Source organism: Mastomys coucha, unplaced genomic scaffold (assembly GCF_008632895.1).
Source record: "Mastomys coucha isolate ucsf_1 unplaced genomic scaffold, UCSF_Mcou_1 pScaffold5, whole genome shotgun sequence".
NCBI lineage: Eukaryota > Metazoa > Chordata > Mammalia > Rodentia > Muridae > Mastomys > Mastomys coucha.
Window position 1 is genome coordinate 89,762,980 of NW_022196911.1, and position 21,261 is coordinate 89,784,240.

At 41.8% G+C, this 21,261-nt stretch overlaps 2 protein-coding genes across 24 annotated transcripts in view; one reads left to right on the forward strand and one right to left on the reverse strand.

Moving 5' to 3' along the window:
* Utp18 (UTP18 small subunit processome component) overlaps positions 1–3,443 on the reverse strand; it is a 28,380-nt gene extending 24,937 nt beyond the window's left edge. The window contains exons 1-2 of the mRNA XM_031353314.1: positions 2,906–3,443; positions 1,217–1,332 (exon numbers count right to left, since the gene is read on the reverse strand). Coding sequence (XP_031209174.1) covers positions 1,217–1,332; positions 2,906–3,298 — 509 coding nt within the window. The 5' untranslated portion in view covers positions 3,299–3,443. The remainder of the gene's footprint in view (positions 1–1,216; positions 1,333–2,905) is intronic.
* Positions 1,548–21,261, forward strand: part of Mbtd1 (mbt domain containing 1) — a 64,860-nt gene continuing 45,146 nt past the window's right edge. For 3 of the 23 annotated variants that reach the window (XM_031353291.1, XM_031353313.1, XM_031353310.1), the window contains exons 1-3: positions 3,738–3,998; positions 4,602–4,662; positions 8,347–8,396. In XM_031353291.1, coding sequence (XP_031209151.1) covers positions 8,377–8,396 — 20 coding nt within the window. In that variant the 5' untranslated portion in view covers positions 3,738–3,998; positions 4,602–4,662; positions 8,347–8,376. Of the gene's footprint in view, positions 1,666–3,513; positions 3,707–3,737; positions 3,999–4,242; positions 4,440–4,601; positions 4,663–8,267; positions 8,318–8,346; positions 8,397–21,261 lie in introns of those variants that run through there. The other 20 variants (XM_031353311.1, XM_031353312.1, XM_031353298.1 and 17 more) reach the window with 19 other exon arrangements.

Sequence of the window (21,261 nt, forward strand, 5' to 3'; positions counted from 1 at the left end):
AAAAAAAAAAAAAAAAAAAAAAAAGTAAGCAAAACGTGCAGTAAACACAGTAAACATGGGCTTCAAGAAGGAATAACGCTCAATAGCAACTTTATCCTTAGCATGCTCATGCCTGGGTTCAATCTATAGCAAATAAAAGGTTGAAATGTTTATTGAAATTTTTAATATGTAAGAAATCTGAGCCACTAAGATCTCAAATTAACAAAGATAATAGAGAGCATATATAATACACACATGTAACTACCACCAATTTTCCTCAACACAATTTAAGAAGGGTTGTTTTCCTATTGTCACATTAAGAAAGTCTGCAAAAACACCAAAAAAGGAAAAAAATAAATGAACGCTCACTGATCATAAGACTGAAATTCACTGGGGCTGGAGAGATGGCTCAGCAGTTAAGAGCACCGACTGCTCTTCCTAGAGGTCCTGAGTTCAAATCCCAGCATACCACATGGTGGCTCACAACCATCCGTAATGTGATCTGATACCCTCTTCTGGAGTGTCTGAAGACAGCTACAGTGTACTTAGATATAATAAATAAATAAAATAAATAAATCTTAAAAAAAAAAGGCTGAAATTCACACTTTACGTGGGAAAGTCAAGTCCTTAGTCTCTGATCAAATAATATTATTCCCAAAGAACCTTTAAGAAATTAGAAATACAAAAATGCTTATTCATAAAAATGTTTGTCTACATTCTTAATGTGGAAAAATAGAAATGTTCATTTGTTCAGTAAATTTGTATTTGATTCATACAAGGAACAACTTTCCTTGCTCCCAATATAACTTTACATAGAAAAAGTAAATACAGTGTGCTAGCTTTATCTGAAGCCTTCTCAGTTCCCAGACACCAGGCTAGAAATGCTCTAGGCATCACTTAGTCCAACGGCCGTCTGCTGAGGCTACCATTCTGACACTCATTTTTCAGAAGTAGATTCCACACTTGCCCTTGGAACCACCCAGTGAGGAAGGATGCTAAGATGTAACTGAAATGATTCTTCAGGCAGGCTATCCTGCACAGGAGACAGGGAATGACCCGTGCAATGTAACAGTGAGTACCTTTCTCTCAGGTACAGAATTATGAGCCACCTTTTTCCTATGCTGCCAAATGTTTTGGTTCTTCATATAATCATACTTTCCAAGGCAGTGATTTATAAAAATCTACAAGTTAACTTTTAAAGCGTCCAGAGGGATTCTGAACAGAATGGCTGACTTACATTTCCTCATCTTCATCATCTTCATCCACCCAAGCTGGCTTCTTCTTCTTCTGAGAAAGATTGTCTTTTGCTTCATTTTCCACTTCCGAGTCATCTGAGCTTCCATGCAGCTGACCCTACAGAGACACACCATCTTCAAACCACTTCAATTTTCCTATGAGGTGCTAGCACGCAAATGCGCGCGCGCGCACACACACACACACACACACACACACACACACACACACACCCACCCTTATACTTCAATAGCCTGTAGAATGCTTTTGCTTTCCTGGTCCGCTGATGAAATAATGTGATGGAATACAACCACAGCACATGAAGGAGAAAGCAGGCGATCAGAAGCACCATGAGGACAGGCCAGGCAGGACGGAACAGCCAAGGATGGGGAAAAAACACACCGAAGGCTGAAGACCGCGGCAGACAAGGGTAAAAGGGAAGTGGACAGACAGGTAATGCCCAAACACCTGAAGCTCAGCAATTCCAGAGCCCAAGGCCTGCTAGAATGTCACACAACATAATCTGTGTCTCATATCCTCATAAGGAGTATCTTTTGTTCTATGTGCTCCATCTCCACCTTCTTCAAACTTTATACCACACTCAAAACCTAAACCTAGCACTCAAAAAAAAAAAAAAATCCCCTTTAAATGATCTGGGCTTTCTTCTCCCAACCCACAGGACAGTGTTCAAGAAGCCAAGTGCAGTATCCACCTGCACTACTGATTTAAGATCTTTCAAAGCACATCAAAGGATTCCTTTGTATACAGAACTGCCCCAAAGCTCCTAACATATCCGTTCTCCACCACCTGAAGGAGGCTGCAGCAGCTCTCCATCAAAGCACCAACACAGAGGGTTAATTAAGCAATTGCTCATACTCCCATTGAGTCGGTCTGCTTACCTTATCTAAAAGACGTCGTCACATACTTAATTTAAAGCCCTTTCTCGGATGTTTCAATTTTCCTCTCCACCAACATACTTTAACTTTACTAATCTTGTCTCTTTTGTCTTGTTTTTCTACCACTACTAACACAAGTTCCAAGAGAAGGGTTCTTGTTGGATTTCTCCATTGCTGTGTCTCTACAGTATCTCTACCCTTACAGGGGCCAGGTATACAACAAAAGTAACAGTGCAAAAATTATCAATCACGGATTTGCAGTTGATACAAAGAGCAAACATCCAAAGATAAGTTAGAGACTAATACACGAATCATTCTTAAAAGTTGGGCGTGGGGATCACCGGCGTGAAACCCGGTGATTAAAACGTAGCTTTATGCCTTCCACTTCACGGAGTCGTATTGGTTCCATCCATCCACTACACGGAGTCGCGACAGGTGATCAAACGGCCACCCCTGTGGTTTCCAGCAGAGGGTGTAAGAGCCCGAAGACGCGCGACTCTACTTGGCAGACAACCCGCGACAAACCAAGCCAGCAGTTGAGCGCCTGCTGGATACGAAGCGCGGCAGCCCCTTTGGGGCGGAGAAAGGCAGAGCGTCCCCGCCCTCGCCAGCTCGCAGCCCAGAACCGGAGGCGAAGAGCGCGACGGCGCCCCTCGGCGCCCGCGGTCGCCGGTCCCTCCCACCTGAGCACTCGCCGCCACAGGTCCCCCCCCAGGCTCCGCCCCCCCCGGGGGCCTCGCCTCCCGCCGCGCGCCCCGCCGGAGCGTGTGCCCGCTCCGCAAGCAGGCCTTCCTCACCCGCGAGCTCCGCAGCCGCTGCAACAGCGCGTCCTCGTCGTCCTCGACGTCGCCGAAGACAAGCTGCTCCAGGCAGCGCTCGGCGGCCGGCTTGTCGTCGTCCTCCAGCGTCAGGCGGTTCCGCTGCCGGAGCCGGCTCTCCTCCGCCGCCGCCGCCGCCGCCGCCGCCGCCGCCGCCGCGGATACCGCGCTAGGGGCCGCCCTCGGCCCGGCCGGCAGTGTCCGTTGGGATGAACGGGCGGCCTTTCCGGGCGTGCTGCCGCTCCCGGGTCTGGCTTTTCTCCCCGGCATTGCGCCGGCTCTCCGGTCTCGTTTCGTCCGGCTCTTGCGATCGGGCGGCATCCTCAAGTCGGAGGAGAAACGCAGACGTTCACGTGGAGCACCACTGCGCATGTGCCAGAGCGTCTGGCTCGTCTCCGCGGCCCGGCCCCGGAGAGCCGGAAGGAGGCTGCGCCGTCGCGAGCCACGTGACCGACACTCACGCGCTACGTCACTCCCACTCAATTAGGTGGCCCCTCCCCGTGTGGGAGTTCCTCGGGGAAGGCTAATCTTCCGGGTGTAGGGGGAAGCGTGACTGGAGTGGAAATTTTTCCCAACACAACTTCTCGGAGGCAACATATTGGAAGGGACTCGGGAAGACCAGAGTGCAAACAAAAGTGGCTGAAGGCAACTCCAATTCCTGCTGATCCTGAGCCCCGCGTCCTACCGCGAGCCCTCATTACCTCATCGACTTCTGGTCTTGGTACGGTCCTTAGAGTACGGAGCCTGCAGAGGGTCCCACGCTGGAGGGGAGAGAGGAGGGTACGTGGGGAAGTGGGCCAATCGGGGCGCGGGTCACGGCGCAGGCGCGCTGGGGAGGGAGGGCTATGCTAATGTTGTTGATATCCTGGGGCCACCCGAGTTAAAGGGGGGAAATCCGGGGGCTGCCACTGCTGCCACTGGCCCTGGCCCAGCCGGGGGTCCCCCCCCTGTCGTCGCCGCAGTCCCGGGGAGAGGCGCCCGCCCCCTGCTCAGGGGGGAGGGGGCGCCGCGGGCTCGGGGAGCACGGACGGCCCCTACCCATGAGGCCCTGATGGAAAACACAAAGGATCTGGTGAGAGCCGAGCGCAGCAGCCGCTTTGTGTGCCAGGTTGGGGGGGGCGGAACGCCTGCAGCTGCCCGGCCCCCCGGAACGCCGCAGCTCCGGGACCCCGTTCGCGGGCCTGCTTCTTCATCCCACGCCCCCTCCATCTCTGGAGCTCCCCTCCCCCTACTGGCCGTTAAACGTTCAGGGGTTCCCCTCCCCCCCTCAACCCCTGACTTAGGGTTCTCTCTTTCTACTCTTAGGGAGAAAAAAAAAAAAAGACATGAGAAGAAAGTTTTTCCTCTGCTCCCCTAGAGAGGAGACTTTTCCTTTTTTAGCGGCCAAGGGTGGGAGAGTGGTGTCCCCTCCTGTCTGGGGTGTGGGGGCAGGAGCATACAGAATTTCAGGGATTGGCAGGGGAAGGAGCCCACTGTTGTAGAGCCAGTGCCGTGAGGCATTTTGCACGTGGAGGTGCTGATAATGAAAGGGGGCGGGGTGGGCACGTGTGGGAGGGAGACGTAGGAGTGGGGTCGGGGAGTCAGCCGTCTTAGGCTGCTACTTCAGGGCTCCAAGTCAGTGGGCTTCCATCATCCTTACGTTCTCCTTTGTGAAAAAGAAATCCTAACATTTCAGAGTCGGAAGAGACACTAGAAGTCTGCCAAAGCAGCCGCCCCTGTCCAGCTTCTGACGAGTGGTAGGTAGTCTGACCTCTACTTAACCCTCCATCCATATAACATGCTCTGCGGCCTAGGAAAGCCCCTTGAGTTTCTTTCAGTCTCTCCCATACTCACTTGCCTGCCCTTGTGAGACCCTTCAGTCTCATTCATGTCATGTCCTGGTTAAGTTGCTCCCTTTTTTACTTCTCAAATTTGTTCTCACATCCTCCTCACCCACCCACTGCTCATTGGCCTATATTTTGTGTGCTGGGAAAGAACATCAGGGAAGTGGAGGAAGGGGGATGGGGAGAGTAAAGAGATGGAGAAGGCCAACTGACAACTTTAATGGGTCAGTATCAAGTGTGCTGCTTCCATGACTAAAGATGGTTGAAACTCTTCCTGGGAAGTTAGGGAACTGCTGTGTGTGGGTTTCATGACTGTTTCACAAGTATTCTTCTTTGAGATTAGGACATTTTTAACACCATATCCTTGGTATTGTCAATGTACATTATTTATCTTTTGCCTTAATCGCTTTTCCTAAGAATGCCTAAAATTGGCCCTGGGGGAGGAATAGTATTGAAACTGATAAATACAATACCAGGAAAATAATATGATCAAAACTTGTGATCTTTGCAAACACATGCCCCCTCCAAAAGGAAGGCCCTTCCTCACAAATGCTTGTTGTAACGTTTAATAATTTATAGGATAGGACATGCTGTTGGGGGGGGCGGTCAGAGAACAGGTGGAAGTAATCCATGTGGGAACCAAGAATCAAACCCAGGTCATCAAGATTGGCAGCAGGCCCCTTTACCTACTGAGAGCTTGCTTGGGCCCACCTGTCCTCCCCCACCCCACCTGTGTGTGTGTGTGTGTGTGTGTGTGTGTGTGTGTGTGTGTGTGTGTGAATTCTATCTTAAATCAGATTTGAAATGTTTATTACAATTTAATGTTTACTTTTGAGTTTTTGATATCTTTTATCTCCCTTACATTAATATACAGCAGAACCTAGCACTTAGTAGTTAACTTGCAGATATATTGGCACCCACTGATGTGCTTAACTCCAAGTAGTAATTCCTGATACTGGTAAAGCAAACTTCTCTCTGTTCCCCACTCTGGTAGAGGCTGTTGGTTTGCTCTTGTGTGTTTCAGACTGTTTACCTCAACACTAAGGAGTGTTTAGAAAGAAAAATAGCTGTTTTTTGTACCACCTCCTCTGAATAACAAATAGCTTCTATTTATATGGAACCCATATTCAAGTATTGCAAATGCCTTGCAGGTTAGAGCAGAACTTGTCTGGAATAAGTGACTATTGATTGTGTCTTCTGGAGAGCCAGGATTTCTAAGCATTTTTGTAACTTTCTGTGAACTGAAGCATCCATGTTCTCTCAGGGCTATTCACTAGTGTTTTAACATGGATTTGAATCCTAGCTGTGAAAACTTACAGAGCTCTTGACAGACACTTCTTCAAGGTTTCAGTCAGTATGGCCTTCCAAAGTTTTTTCCTGCTAATTTTAAACATGAACTGTCATGACATAACTTGACTGACTTTAAAAGCATTTGCATGCTAAACATACTAGACAGGAACAACTGGTTTTATTTTTAAAGAGGTCATTACTGTGTTTTTTATGGTTAGCTATACGTGGGTCTTATTATCTGTCTTCCCAGACATTCAGGTGTTCCTCTCATCTCTTAGTTGTTATTGTAAATAAAAACAGGGCAAATTATTTTAAATTGTGTTAAAATACAGCATTCAAACTCAGACAAAATTGCAGTTTATGAGTAAAAACAGCATGTTAATGTCATAGCCACTAAAGCACTAAATGACTGGAAGGCAGGACTGCTCAGGTGATCTGAATAACCACATCCTAACTCGGAGAAGTCGGCTACTTTGACTTCTCATTGCTGCTCAGCTCTTCATCTTTACAATTGTCTCCATGTCTGTCTAGGCCAGACACAGTGTGCATAGCTCTAATTCCACTGTGACCCAAGCGGCAGAGGATACAGCTTTGCTTGGACTATATAGTAAAGCCCCCATTTCACAAAAGCAACAGGAAATTTAACTTTCCACATAAAACTCAAAGACAAGTTGTCTTTAGTCTTTGAGTTTCAAATACCTGACCAATAAATGGATAAAGATTTATTTAAGATTTTTAATTAGTTCCACGATTAGATTTATCTTCTAATAAGTTCTAATAAGGTATCTTTAAAAGTTCTAGATAACTTTTATTTTTACTTAAAAATGCATGTTTTACTGGCCTGTGGTTCATAGGTATATACCACCATATTCAACTTATACAGTGATGGAGATTGAGTCTGGGGCTTGTGGGTGCTACGTATTCTTATTAACTGACACTCTATCCCCCAGGCAAGAGCTTACTGTTTCTTAATCATTTTTAAGAACCCTTCTTCCCCCTACAAGAATATAGTTTCTCTTCTGGCTTTGCTAGAAAACATAATGAAGGGTGAAAAGGCTATAGATCCACTTGAATAGACTCTGAATGGAAGAAAGGGCTGCGGTGACAGTTGGGGAACACTGTCAGAAGAGGCTTGAGCTGCACTTCTGCCATTGTTGAGCTCCATGGCCTTGTTGGATAGCATCAAATACCTTGATTTTTCTCCTCATAGTTGAAGGATTAGTATAGAATTAGTCGTCTAATAGAACTTTCGGCTGTACTGGAAATGTCTATTATCTCTATGAAAGCCACCAGCCACAGTGGCTATTGAGCCTTAAAATGTAGCTAATGGGCAGAAGCATTCAATATTTTATCATGCTGTTTTTATTTGATGTCAGTTTAAACAGTTGTATCTCTTCCAAATTGGGCATGCAGGTATTAGTACAATGTAATCACTAGGTTCATCTCTTAAAGACGGTAGTTTAAAACACGCCTTTTCTGGAGGTGGTTATTCAGTAGGCCTACAGTAAGGTCTGATAACCTGTTGGTCTAGTTTGGTTTCTCTGTTTCTTTGTCTCTTGTCTGTCTGTCTGTCTGTCTGTCTCTTTCTCTCTCTTTCTCTCTCTCTCTCATGTGTGTGTGTGTCTGTCTGTCTGTATGTGTATGTGTGTGTCTGTCTGTCTGTCTGTCTATGTGTGTGTCTGTCTCATACGCAGGAATGCATGTATGTAGAAGCCAAAGGTTGGCATTGGGTGTTTTCCTCTTACATATTCTCTACTTACTTTGTAAGACAGACCCTCTAAGAGACCCCAGGGGTCTGCCTGCCTTCCAGCAGCTGCTGTGCCTCTCTTCTATGTGGTACAAGAGAATCTGAACTTGGGTGCTAGTACTCGAGCAGCAAGTACTCTACCATCTTCCCAATCTAGTTTGTTTTTTTTAAGACAAAGTTCTCATTTCATAGCCCAGTGTGGCTTTGAACTTGTGTGTGCTTCCACTTCCACATTGCTGGAGTTTTAGATGTGTGCACCAAGCCCTACCAAGAGGGTGTGTCATGTGTGTCCAGAAAGTTTTTCTTACCAAATCAGTTAGGGGAACACTGTTTGATTTTGAGCTCCTTTCTGCTTTTCACTCTGACTTGAGTGTTAATTTAGAATTTAGTGTAGCAAAACCAAGGTCTGAACAAAGTGGGCAAGCTGGTTGGGCTCTAGCTCTGGCTCTGAATTCATTTGTTCTTTCATTTTATGTTTAAGGCAAGTTGCCTACTGTCATAGAGCTTTGATCTCTTCATCAGAAGTATGAGGTGAGAATCAAGTCTTACTCTTTTCATAGGGTTTCTGTAAGCCTCCACTCAGAGATGTGATGATCACTGCAATTAAAAAGTGAGTAGCACTGTCAACGTCTTCCCAGATGTCCTTTACACTGTATAATTGCCACCCACTACAAAGCTACTTGTATATAATCGTTTATTTAAAGCATTGTAGCCCAATTATTTGACCCTAGTCATAGAGCAGATACTAAGTCTAGTAGATTTTTATATTTCTGGTGTTTGGCATTGTAACTTAAAGGCTAATATCTATTACTTTGCTTTTAGCTTTAAATTTTTAATATCTGATTATGTTATATTATACATGGGAGAAGTACACCTTGTATACGTATATCTAACTTAATACTGGTTAGCTTCTATTCAGTAATGACATGACTTTTTATTCCATCTGTATTTATTTATTTTGTGTTTGTACATGTGTGGTCTTGTGATGCCACAGAATGGATAAAAACAGCTTGTAGCCTTCCCAACATCCAGATCCCAGGAACTGAACTCAGGCCATCAGGCTTTGTGAGAAGATGTCACAAGATCAGAGATGTATCGATGTAGCTCAATGATGGTGCTTGCCTAACATTTTGCAAGATTCTGGGTTCAGTCCCCAGCACACACACACACCACACACCACACACAAAAAATTAAACAATAATAATAATCTTTAAGATCCATTAGCCCACTGTGTTTCCTAATTATTTATAAGATATCTTATCATAGTCTGCCTTTGGAGTAAGTTATATTTTCTTAGAAAAGAAGAAAAGTGAGACTCAAGTAATTGTGGCATCCAAATTATAACACTGACAGAACCAGAAATTGGACTCAAAAGTATAGAAAGTTGGACCCAGTCACTCATCAGACTATGTTTTTGATCTTGATGGTAAGATGAGACCAAAACCAGCAGGAGCTATGTAGCTTTCTAGATCCTAAATCCAGCCATCTCTTGATTTCTTATCTGAACCTTGTGATCTCACACCAGTTTAAGATTCAAGAAAAAAAGCCACATGGTAATGGCTTTCACCTTTATTCTCAGTACTCAGGAGGCAGAGGCAGGCACATCTCTTAGTTTGAGGCCAGCCTGGTCTCCAAGAACGGGGGCTATACAGAGAAACCCTATCTTTTAAAAAAAAAAAAAATTGAAGAAACATTCAGTATCTCCCACCCTCTGGGCCATGTCTTACATTTTGTCCAGTTTATCCATGGTCTGCATTCTCCATATCCCAACTACTACTACTTAGCCATCTTGATTGACTGTTAAGGTGTCCCAAGCATGTGTTCAAACACCTTTATGGATATAGCAGCCTGAATCCGTATTGTTCCCCCTCTTCATCTCATTACGTAGGCAGTGTCATCACTAGAAGAGTGGGTACAGTAAGATTTTTGTGAATGTACGTTCACATACCTTTAATTGTATTGTATTGCTATAATATTTTAGTAGTGATAGATAATGTACATGTAGTACATAAGTTAAACTTCGTTCATAGGTATCTATGTATTGGAGTACACATTATCTACATAGGGTTCACAACTATCCTTGGTTTCTACTGTTCTCTAGGGAATCTTAGAAAAAAAAATCCTCATAAAGAGACATACCATGTATGTTCACAGAAATCCTTGTACAAAAAATTTAGTGACAATTACTCATAGTCAAGTCTAGATGGAGAACAGATAAACTATAAACCATGGATAAAGTAGACAGTGCTTAGTATAAAAGGCAAGGGACCATTTGTATATGTACTAGCAGATGGGTCTCAGACATGCTATGCTGAGTGAAAGAAATTAGGTGCAGAAATGTTCATAATTTTCAATCTTTTCCTTGAGATAGTATCTCTGTATAATCTAAGATGACCTTGTAGTTTCAGACTCTCGAATGCTGGGCTTATAGGTAGGTATACACTGCCAGCTCTAAGATCTAAAATCTTAAGTTCAAGTTGACCTTCCCTGATCCAAAAATCTAAAATCTGAAGTGTTCGAAACTCAAAACGTTTTGAGAACCATATGATAGATACCACACAAGTAGAAAATTTGACCTGAAGTGATAGTCCACAGTGAAAACAGGTGCAGAAGCTAGAGAGACAACTTCCCAGTTAAGAGCACACTGGTGCTCTTTTCAGGACCTAGATTTGATTCCCTGCACCTCACAAGCCATCTGTCCTCCCAATTCCTGGGCATCCAACACCCTCTTCTGGACTCTCTAGACACACAAGTAGTACATGGACATACATTCAAGCAAAACATTCATGCTAGTAAATTTTCAAAAAGTGGGACCAGGCATGGTGGCATATATACTTAATCCCTCCATAGAAGGCAGAGGCAGGAGGATCTCTGAGCTCAGGGCTAGGCTGGTCTACATAAGCAAATTCCAAGGCTACATAGTAAGACCCTATCTCAAAAAAAGAAAGACATTGGTGCAGTTAAAGTAAAATGACTTCTATGTACAGCCAGATGCATGGTGATATAGGGCTGTAACCAACACTTCGAATGGGTAAGGCAGGGGATTCAAGTTCAGGTCCAACCTTAACTACCTAATGAGACTTTGTCTTTAAAAATGAAAAAACTTTAACCTAGGTGTTCACACCCAAATGATAGGAAGATTCCCACAAGTTCAAGGCCAAAGCTAAACTACAGCATGAAACCAATGTCTGAAACATATAATATGAAAAAGCAGGGATAGTAATCCCTGTGATCCCAGCTATTCTAGAAACCGTAGCAGTTCAAATAATCCCAGTGCCTGTCTGACCTACAAAATAAGTTTAAGACTTGCTTGGACCACTTAGTGAGACCCTATATTATAATAATCATAGAAGCCAGGCTTGGTGACCCATACCTTAGTTCCACCTTAGGGACACTTAGCCAAGAAGACTGTCACAAAATTGAAACGGCCATGCTGGGCTCAGAATGAAACTGTATCTCAAAAGACAAGTGATTTTTTTCAAATATAGTAATAATATACATACATGATACATGTATATACATTTATAATACATAATAATATGTATATGAAACATTAATTTTGGTATGCTTAGATTTGGATCTCCCCAAGAAAACTGATTTTTATATCTGAAAATTTTATACTCACAAGCATTTTACATAAAGTTATTTAACCTGTACTATATGATACATTCCCTTTCAGGAATTGAAACACTTCTCACTCAATTAAGCAATTCATGCCTTTGTCTTTAATCCCAGCATTTAGGAGGCAGAAGGTGAATCTCTGAGTTCAAGGCCAGCCTGGTCTACAGAGTAAATTCCAGGACAGCCAGGGCTACATAGAGAAACCCTGCCTTGAAAAACAAAACAAAAAACAAACAAACAAACAAAAAAACAAAAAGAGAGAAAGATAAAGGATACTCAACCTGTATTTGTAAGATATTTATAAAATCTGATAGATCTCTCCAAGAGGAGGAATCGACCTGTACATGTCTATCGTGGCATGTATATGCCCATTCCCTCCCAAACCTTTTCACAATTGTTGAGGATAGAGAGATGGCTCAGCACACACTGCTCTAGGAAAGGACTCAATTTGAGTTCTCAACACCCACAACAGATGGCTCACTGTTGCCTGTAACTCCAGTTCCCAGGGGATGTGACTCTTCAGTTTCCATTGGCACCCACACTCATGAGCACATACCTACATACATGGTATACATAATTTAAAATAATAAAACATCACTTTAGAAAAGAATTGTTCCTGAGTATGGTGGCACTCAGCAGTCTAGAGGCAGAGACAAACAGATCTCTGAGTTTGAGTTTAGCCTAATCTAAATAATGGGACTCTATCTCTAAAGAAAGGAAAAAATGTGGCCAGGTGTGGTGGCACATACCTTTAATCCCAGCACTTGGGAGGCAGAGGCAGGCGGATTTCTGAGTTGGAGGCTAGCCTGGTCTACAGAGTGAGTTCCAGGATAGCCAGGGCTACACAGAGAAACCCCGTCTCAGAAAAAAAAAAGAAGAAGAAGAAGAAAGGAAAAAATGTGATAATCTATGTGAAGCAAGCTATAAAACATTATAGAGTTAAGATATCATGTGGGGCGGTGGTGGCACACGCCTTTAATCCCAGCACTTGGAAGGCAGAGGCAGGTGGATTTCTGAGTTCCAAGGCCAGCCTGGTCTACAGAGTGAGTTCCAGGACAGCCAGGGCTACACAGAGAAGCCCTGTCTCAAAAAAAAAAAAAAAAGGAAAAAAAAAATCATGTCAACATCGAGCTGTCCTTCCTAAGTTAATAAAATTCTCTTATTGTTGCTTTTGAGACAGTCTTGTGTAACTCAAGTTATTGTCCTCAAAGTAGTGAGGTTACCAGAAATGGCCTTGAACTTCTGAACCGCCTGACACCTCTGGAAAGCTGATGCTCACTGGCTTTTGTGAACATGCTCAGTTTGTGAGGTGTTGGGAATAAAACCTAGGTTTTGCACATTTTAAGCTAAATTACATCCTCAGCCCTTAGTTAATAAATTTAATGAATTCTCAAAATAACACTAATATTTTGGCATAAGTCTGATATAATATTTAAAAATCACTTGGGCAGGGAGGAAGAAAGAAAAAAAATATCAGAACATTGAAAATCTCAAAGGACGATATAGACTTACCAGACATCAGAATACCCTAGAAAGCCTCTTAAATTTATAAAGGCAGAACCTTGCCACATGAAAAACAAATGAAACATAGTCGTATGTGCCATATCTGTGTAAAAAAAGCACATTGCCTTGTCGCACAGCAGCAGCCTCAGTTCTCAGGTTTGCTCCAGCTTTGGACAATGCAGTGGTCTGTTGTACTTAACTTGATGTGTTTTTCCACCTTTCATGACCACTAAGCATTTAGAATCCACTGCCATATTCTCAGTAGGCATGATGGATCTGGGCCCAGTATGGTGGTGCACACCTTTAATCCCAATCCTTGAAATGCAAACAGATCTGTAGGAATAGGTCCAACCTGATCTATATAGCAAGTTTCAGGCCAGCCAAGGTGACGTATTTAGACCCTGTCTCAAATTTTGTTTTGTTCTTTAAAAAGAATGGTGGACCTGAAACAAAATTAGGAGTGATTGAGGAATACGAAAGTGAAAAAATGAGTAGTGAGTATTAAGCTTACCAGTCAGGAATGTCCTATCCTGTAATTATAAGCTTGAAGAACAAGAACAAAGATGCTGAAGAATCTCCTGTGTTGAAGGCATTAAGACCAAACTCTAGAAAGCCTGGCCTCAGGAATGGAGAAACACAATGACAGCAGTAGAAGATGAGACAGGAACCCATGCTCTTGGGCACCATGATGATGAAAGCTGAATAATAAGGGTTTCAATGTTGGAAAGGCTAGACTTGACCAGAGCTGAACTAATGGTTAGCTGTGAGGAAGTGAGTGGTAAGTCTGAGGACTGATGTAAAGACAGTGGAAGACTTCAGGAAAACTGCTGTAGCACCCCAATGGTCTGTGATAACAGCTGAGGTATACACAGTAGGTTAGCTGGTCCAGGTTTGTGTAAATAAAATTACCTAGATTGGGATTTCCATGGTATGTCCATGTCATTAGTGATGACTACAGAGTAAAGTTCAGAAATACACAGAAGTACATGATGGAAACCTATTTAAAGTAGTATTTCAAAAGTAGTATTTCAAATCAGAGGTAAGAGTTAAAAAAGGATAGTACAGCAAAACAGACATTATATCCTTCTCACCACTCAGGAGAATAAAGTTTAAATGGCTCAGACAGTTCAAAACAAACTGTACAAACACTAGAAGAAAATGTAGGTGTATTTTTTTGGTTTCTGTGGCAAAATTTAGGGGAATTTTTCTAATGTTGACTCTAAATGTAAATGGAAATGCTGGTCTTTAGTGAGTGCACACTCTGCTAGAATGTGTACTCGGCATACCCAAAGGACCTAAGTTTGATTTCCAGCATTAAAAAAATAAATAAACTTGATACATTTTATCATACCACCCACCAAAAGAGGGACTCAACAATGCAGTTTCTACTGGTCTGGAACTTACTATGTAGACCAAGTTGGCCTTAAACTTACAGAAATCTACCTGCTTCTGCCTCCTGAGTGCTGAAGTTAATCATATTTTTTAACTGCATGCTAAAAAGTTCCATAAGCAAAAACAAAATATGCAGACAGATCCATACTATGAACAACGGGGGCGGGGGGAGTTTTGGATTAAAAATTCAAAAGAGAAAGTTCAAAAGAAGCATAACCAAAAGTTCTGGCATGATGGTAATATACCTTTAACCCCAGCTCTTGGTAGGTAGGCAGGTCTTCATGATTTCAAGGCCAGCCTGGGTCTACCTGAGTTACCAGAGCCACATAGAAAGAACCTTTTTCCAGGCTGGAGAGATGGCTCAGGGGTTAAGAGCACTGACTGCTCTTCCAGGGGTCCCGAGTTCAAAATCCCAGCAACCACATGGTGGCTCACAACCACCCATAATGAGATCTGATGCCCTCTTCTGGTGTGTCTGAAGACAGTTACAGTGTACTTACATATAATAATAAATAAATCTTTTAAAAAAAAACAAAAAAACCTTTTTCAAAAAAAAAAAGAAAAAAACAAGGAAGGGATGTAAAGCTATCTTATGCTGAGATACTGGGCTTCAGTACTGACCACTAAAGAGGATTAGGTCTCCCTAAAGGAATTAATTTCAGGACTAAAGTGCAGTGTCAGTGTAAAGTGAGCCTGGGATATACTAATATGCTAGAAAGTAAGAAATTACCCAACAATTACAGTAATTTGTCAAATAGATGTGGAAACTAGTTCAAGAAGTTCTTAGCAGCCAAATTGAAGATTGTGAACTGCAAAATGAGAAAGGATGGTGAGGGGGGAAGCAGAAGTTAATTTAAGCTGATAATGAAAAATGATAAGTAAAGAATGATAGAATTTATTTCTGGCTAGTGACGTACTAGAATTGGAAAATGAACTTTGCAGCTAGCATAAAGTTTTATTTGTCAGAAGTTATCACTTGCTAAATTAGATGTGAGATTACTATAAAGAACAATCTGTGCACATTAGTGTCCTGGAGGAAGGATGAGAAAACTAGACTAGACCGTTACCAGGTAATCAGAACTGATTTCAGCAGTGGGGGACAAGTAGGCACTCTGGGCCTCTAGATGCAATGTTCTGTAAACAGAGCATTACTTACTGCTATGGCAGTGTATGACATTAATTAATGAAGAAACATGAGCTAAACCCCCAAGCTGGAAAGAAAACCCTATTAAGAAAGGAAAACCCTGCATTCTTAAACGTCCAAAGACATTATTATGTTAGACTATGGCTGGTAGATTAGAAATTAGTAACTCTAATTGTTTGGTTTGTTTCAGGGAAGGGGTGGAGATAGTTGCTTGCTTTTGTTATTTGACTTTTCTATGTAACTCAGGCCAGTGTGGAACTTGATGTGTAGCCTATGCTGGCTTCAAACTCAAAGTCCTCCTGCCTCGGCTTCTCACATGCTGTTACGGACAGACTTCACCTGCCTATATTACTGTTAAACTTCCTGAAGCTAGTCTGGAGAGATGGTTCAGTGATTAAGAGCACTGACTACTCTTCAGAGGTCCTGAGTTCAGTTCCCAGCAACCACATGGTGGCTCACAACCACCTGTAATGGGATCTGATGCTCTTTTTGGTTTGTCTGAAGACAGTGATGGTGTATTCACATAAAATAAATCTTTTCTAAAAATTTCCTGATGCTGATAACTGTGGTGTAGATATGAAAGACAATTTTAATTGTTAGGATTGGTACATATTGTTTAAGTAAAACATGTATTTAGAAAGAAGACAAATAAATAGGGCAAAATGTTACTCGGAGCTAAGTGTGAGTGCATGGGCATTTATTGTGAAATTCTTCCAGCCGTCCTGGAAGGGTGACATATCTTTCCAAAGTGAAAAGAAGGGCTACACTGACTGATTGTTACATTGGTCTTTTTAACAAAAAGTCAAAAATGGGAGTGTATTCCCCTAGGTAGATCTAATATTGCTGGGACAGAAACACAGCTGGTAAAATTTCTTTGGAAAGTACTTTGTATGTAACAAAATTGCATGTCAAATGCCCTTCTACCCAAGCCTCTGAAACTTTTGTACACTGAAGATTTACCTACCATAATATAAAACACATACACCTAAGTTTATTATAGCATACAAAATATTGAAAACTAGATATTTTTACAGAGAAAGTGGTATATTCTATGTGATTTATCATTTAAGAACATTTGTGTTTAAGATAGAAAGGAAGGACTGGAGAGATGCCCCTGTTGGTAAATATTTGCATTGCAAGCATGAGGACCAGTTTGGATCCCCACATGTAGGTAAAAAGCCGAACATGGCAGTGACACCTGTAATGCCAGCCCTGGGTAGCCACTGAACCAGTGAGCTCTAGAGTCAGTGGGTCACAGCTCAACAAATAATGTGGAAAGAGTTGAAGGAGACACCTGAAGTTGACCACTAATACATTTCATGTTTTCATGCATACATAAAAATGAACATGTGTATACTACATATATATCAAAAAAACAAATATAAAAGTCTTGTGTAGGTTGGTTTTGTTTAGGGACAACATTCTCACTTGGGAAGAAAAATACAGACTGAAGTGAGAAGGTAAAAAGCTCTTTGGGAGTAGATTACGATTGAAAGTAAAAGTATGGATTCATGATTTCCTGGAATATGTATGTATAGCATGGGGAGGGGTCTCAAAAGGGGCTCAGAAATGAAGTTGGTTGTGGTTGAGACAGGGTCTGTGATTCATCCCTAAGGATAATGATGAACTTCTGATGCCCTATTTTTGCCTCCCAAATGCTAAAATTACAGACATATGATCCAATATTCAGTTTATGCTTTTTGAGGATCAGTCAGACCAGGGCTTCAGTCTTCTAAGCAAGCACTCTACCAGCTGAGCTGGAGCTCCCATCCTTTTCTTTTGGTTGGGGGGTCAGTTTTTTGTTTTTCAAGACAGGTTTTTTCTGTCATGTAGTCATGGCTGTCTTGGAATTCACTGTAGGGAACACTGACCTGGAACTCAGGAATCTGCCTGCCTCTGCAGGGATTAAAACTATATGCCATCACACCTTCCTAAATTAGATCTTGTTCGTTTCATGTATGTTTTTACCTGCGTGTATGCATGCTTGGTGCCTACAGAAATCAGAAGACAGCATGAATACTCTGGAACTAGAGTTAACAGATGGCTATAAACCACCACGTGTATGCTGAGAATTAAACCCAGATCCATAGTCAAGAATAGCCAGTGTTCTTAACCAGTGAAACCTTCTCTGGCACTTTGACACAAAATGTAGCTGTATAGTCCAGATTAGCTTTAAGCACTGTTCTTCCTCTGCCTTTTAAGTGTTTAAAGAGAGAAATGCTGGGATTACAGGCTTATAGTATCCGACCAATCAATCTCATGGTTTTATTTACATTTTATAATAGCTAAAAATAATTAAGCTGTTTCCATGTCCTTATTTGCCATCTGAGTATATTTGAAATGTCTTTTTAAATATTTTGCATCACTTTTAGAGTTGGATTGTTTGATTCTCTGAAGTGATTTTGCTTTTTCATTGTTTGGGGGATGTGCTTATTTTATTTTGTGGGTTTTTGGGGTTTTTTTTGTTTTTTGTTTTCTTGTTTGAGATAGGTCACTTGTAACCTAGGCTGATCTGAAGCTCATTACTTACCAGAGGGTAACTTTGAATTCCTGATGTCTCCAACCTGTGCTGGGAGTGGCACCAAACTGGTCTGGTCTGGTTTGATTTGGTTTTTCAGTACTAAGGAAGGCCTAGTGCTTGCTGGGCAAGTACTCTCTACCTCCTAGCTGTATCAGTCCTTTTGTATTCTTTTATCTGAGGCATGGTCTTGGTAAATTGCCCAAGCTGGCTTCAGATTTGGAGTGTTCTGTCTTGGTCTCTCAAGTAACTTGGGATTATAAATTTATATCACAACATAATCATTGAGGGAATTTTGGGAGGGGGTATTTTGTTTTATTTTTGTTATAGGTCTTGTTTAATCCAGGATGGCCTCAAATTGGGTTATAGCCCAAGATGACCTTGAATTCCTTCTTCCTGACTTCAGTGTAACAAGAAGTGTCTGGGATCAAACCTAGGGCTTGTGCATGTTCTAAGCACTCCACCAACTGCCTCAGCCCTCTCTGAGTTTTGAAACCTTGTTGTTGTTATCTAAGTACATGATTTGCCAGTATTTCCTCCCAGTCTTGTCATTATCTTACTCTCTTAATTATCTTTTTTAATGTTGTATGGGCTTGACCCTTGGAGGTCAGAGAACAGCTTTCAGGAATTGGTCTACTACTTATAGCATGTGGATTCCAGGAATTAAATTCAGGTTATCAGGCTTGGCAACAAGTACCTTTATCTCCTTGAGCCATTTTGCCAGCCCCAGCAGTATCTTCAAAAGAAGAAATTAAGACTTTTTATCAACTCCAGTTTTATTGTATTTTTTCTTTTACAGATATTTTTAGTATGCACCTTAAACCTTAACCAGAAGTGCTATTTTTCTCTTTGAAGTTTACAGTTTAAGGTCTTCCCCTTTATGTCTATGGCCATTTGAATTAATTTGGAATATGACCATTTTGGATTGAATAAAATCATTTTGGAATGTGGATAAAAGTATCTGATTTTTTAATTGGCTACATGGTTATTTCTAGGTAATTCTACTTTATGGATTGTTATCTCAGCCTGTTCAAGGCAAAATCCCACTTTGTACAGTGCTGTAGCATTGTAATATAATCAGACTGTTAGACTGTCATCCTGGTAAGACTATGACTAGATTTTGTTAAATTTGTAAATCAGTTTTGAAAGAACTGACATTATAGTGCAAGATATGGGGGCTTAGCCTGGAGTCCCAGCACTCAGGAGGCTAAGGCAGGAGGATTGTCATGAGTTCTCAGGCTAACAAGAATGACCCTACCTCAAAAATCCAAAAGAAAAAGAATTGTTTTTTTAATGACATTAATTATAGTTCATGAACATGATCCTCTTTTCCATTTAGGGCTTTTTTTTTTTCTCAATTTTTAAGGTTCTTGTCTCTTTTGACACATTTATCCTCAACTATTTCATTACTCTTGCTGGTATTGTAAGTAGTGTTTTTGCATTTCAATTTCTAGTTGTGTGCTGATCTTTTTATGTCGTAGCTCAGGCTGGGTTTACAGGCCCTTTTTGTTTGTTTTTGAAGACAGGGTTTCTCTGTGTAGCCCTGGCTGTCCTAGAACTCACTCTGTAGACCAGGCTAGGCTCAAACTCAGAAATCCACCTGCCTCTGCCTCCCAAGTGCTGGGATTAAAGGTGTGCACCACCACTGCCCAGCCTTACAGGCCCTTTTAGAGTACAAAAATGGCATTTTTGTCTTGGGGAAAAGGTTTATTATGGTCTTAAGCAATTTTATCCATCTGTTTTCTTACTTGAATGTGTTTATTAATTGGATTTTGGATCTTCTGTCTTGACCTCTTTAGGGAGGAGAGGATGATATGCATGCCTCAAGATGTGTGGAAATCTGAGGATTATCTATAGGAGTTGATCTCTGGTCAGTCCTAAGAATCTCTTTCAGGTGGTCAGCCTTGGAGGCAAGTGCCTTAACACACTGAGCTATGTCACTGACCCTGGCTGGATTGAACATGTTGACCACACTGGGGTTAAGAGGTTATTGCAAAGGACCCAACCCAGTTAGTTACTAGCACCTACTTGATGGCTTAGAACTGCCTGTAATTCCAATTTCAGGGGATTCAACAACCTCTTCTGACCTGATAGTTGGTAGTTGGGTGTCTGATATTTGATTATGCAGTAATATATGATAACTCTGAAAGTGTCAACTGCCTGAATTTGGAGATCACTGTTACCTGATAAAATTTACAGTAATTTCAACTTTGTGTGAAGATACTGGTAGACTGTGACCACTTTACTTTCTTGCCATAGGAGATTTTCAGACCATAGAATATAGGGTAAATTACAGCCTCAGATATAATCAGGATAGGCCTATAGTTACTTTTTTTTAAAAAAAAATAGGAATTCTGTGGATGGAGAGACGATTTGGTGGTTAAAAGTACAGACTGCTCTCCAGAGGACCCAGATTCAATTCCCAGCACCCAGCCAATTATAGGGGATCCATGCTCTCTTCCTAAGTGCTGATATTAAAGGCTTTCGCCACCACAACCTGGCATGTGTGTTTGTTTCTGTTTGTTACCAGTAGACTATTTTAATGGAAGAAAATGTACTTGGAGAACAGCTCTTCCAAAGAATACAGCTTCCCAAAAAGTATCATAAATTATGATGATGTTGGGTTAAAGAGATGGCTGAACAATTAAGAACACTGCTATGCTTAGAAAAGACCTAAGTTCAGGTCGTAACCACCTGTAATTCCAGCTATAGGGGATCTGACATCTGGCCTGTATGGGTACCTACCCTCACACAATATAGTTAATAACTAAAAGTAATAAGTAAGCCAAATAGTATATGACTATACAGTATGTTGGCATAGCCAGATTTCTTAGCCTGTGTGTGTGTCCAAGGACATACTAACCTACATGTTATAAAGATTATCTTTTCTTTTTTGTTTTTTGTTGTTGTTGTTGTTGTTGTTGTTTTCAAGACAGGGTTTCTCTGTGTAGCCTTGGCTGTACTGGAACTCACTCTGTAGACCAGACTGGCCTCGAACTCAGAAATCCGCCTGCCTCTGCCTCCCAAGTGCTGGGATTAAAGGTGTGTGCCACCACTGCCCGGCAAGATTATCTTTTCTGTGTATAGTAGGACCATGAAAAAGGTCGGAGAACATTCCCCTAGAACATCAGCCCTTTGGGATAAATTAAAAGATATTACTGTATACTACTCCTCTTTAATAATGTACATAAGCTATTAAAGGCTCTAAAGAACTTGAAAGCACAAGTTTTCCTAAATACTCGTGTTACTTTATGCAGCAGGTGCTAACCTTGAACATGTGATCCTCCTACCAGAGTC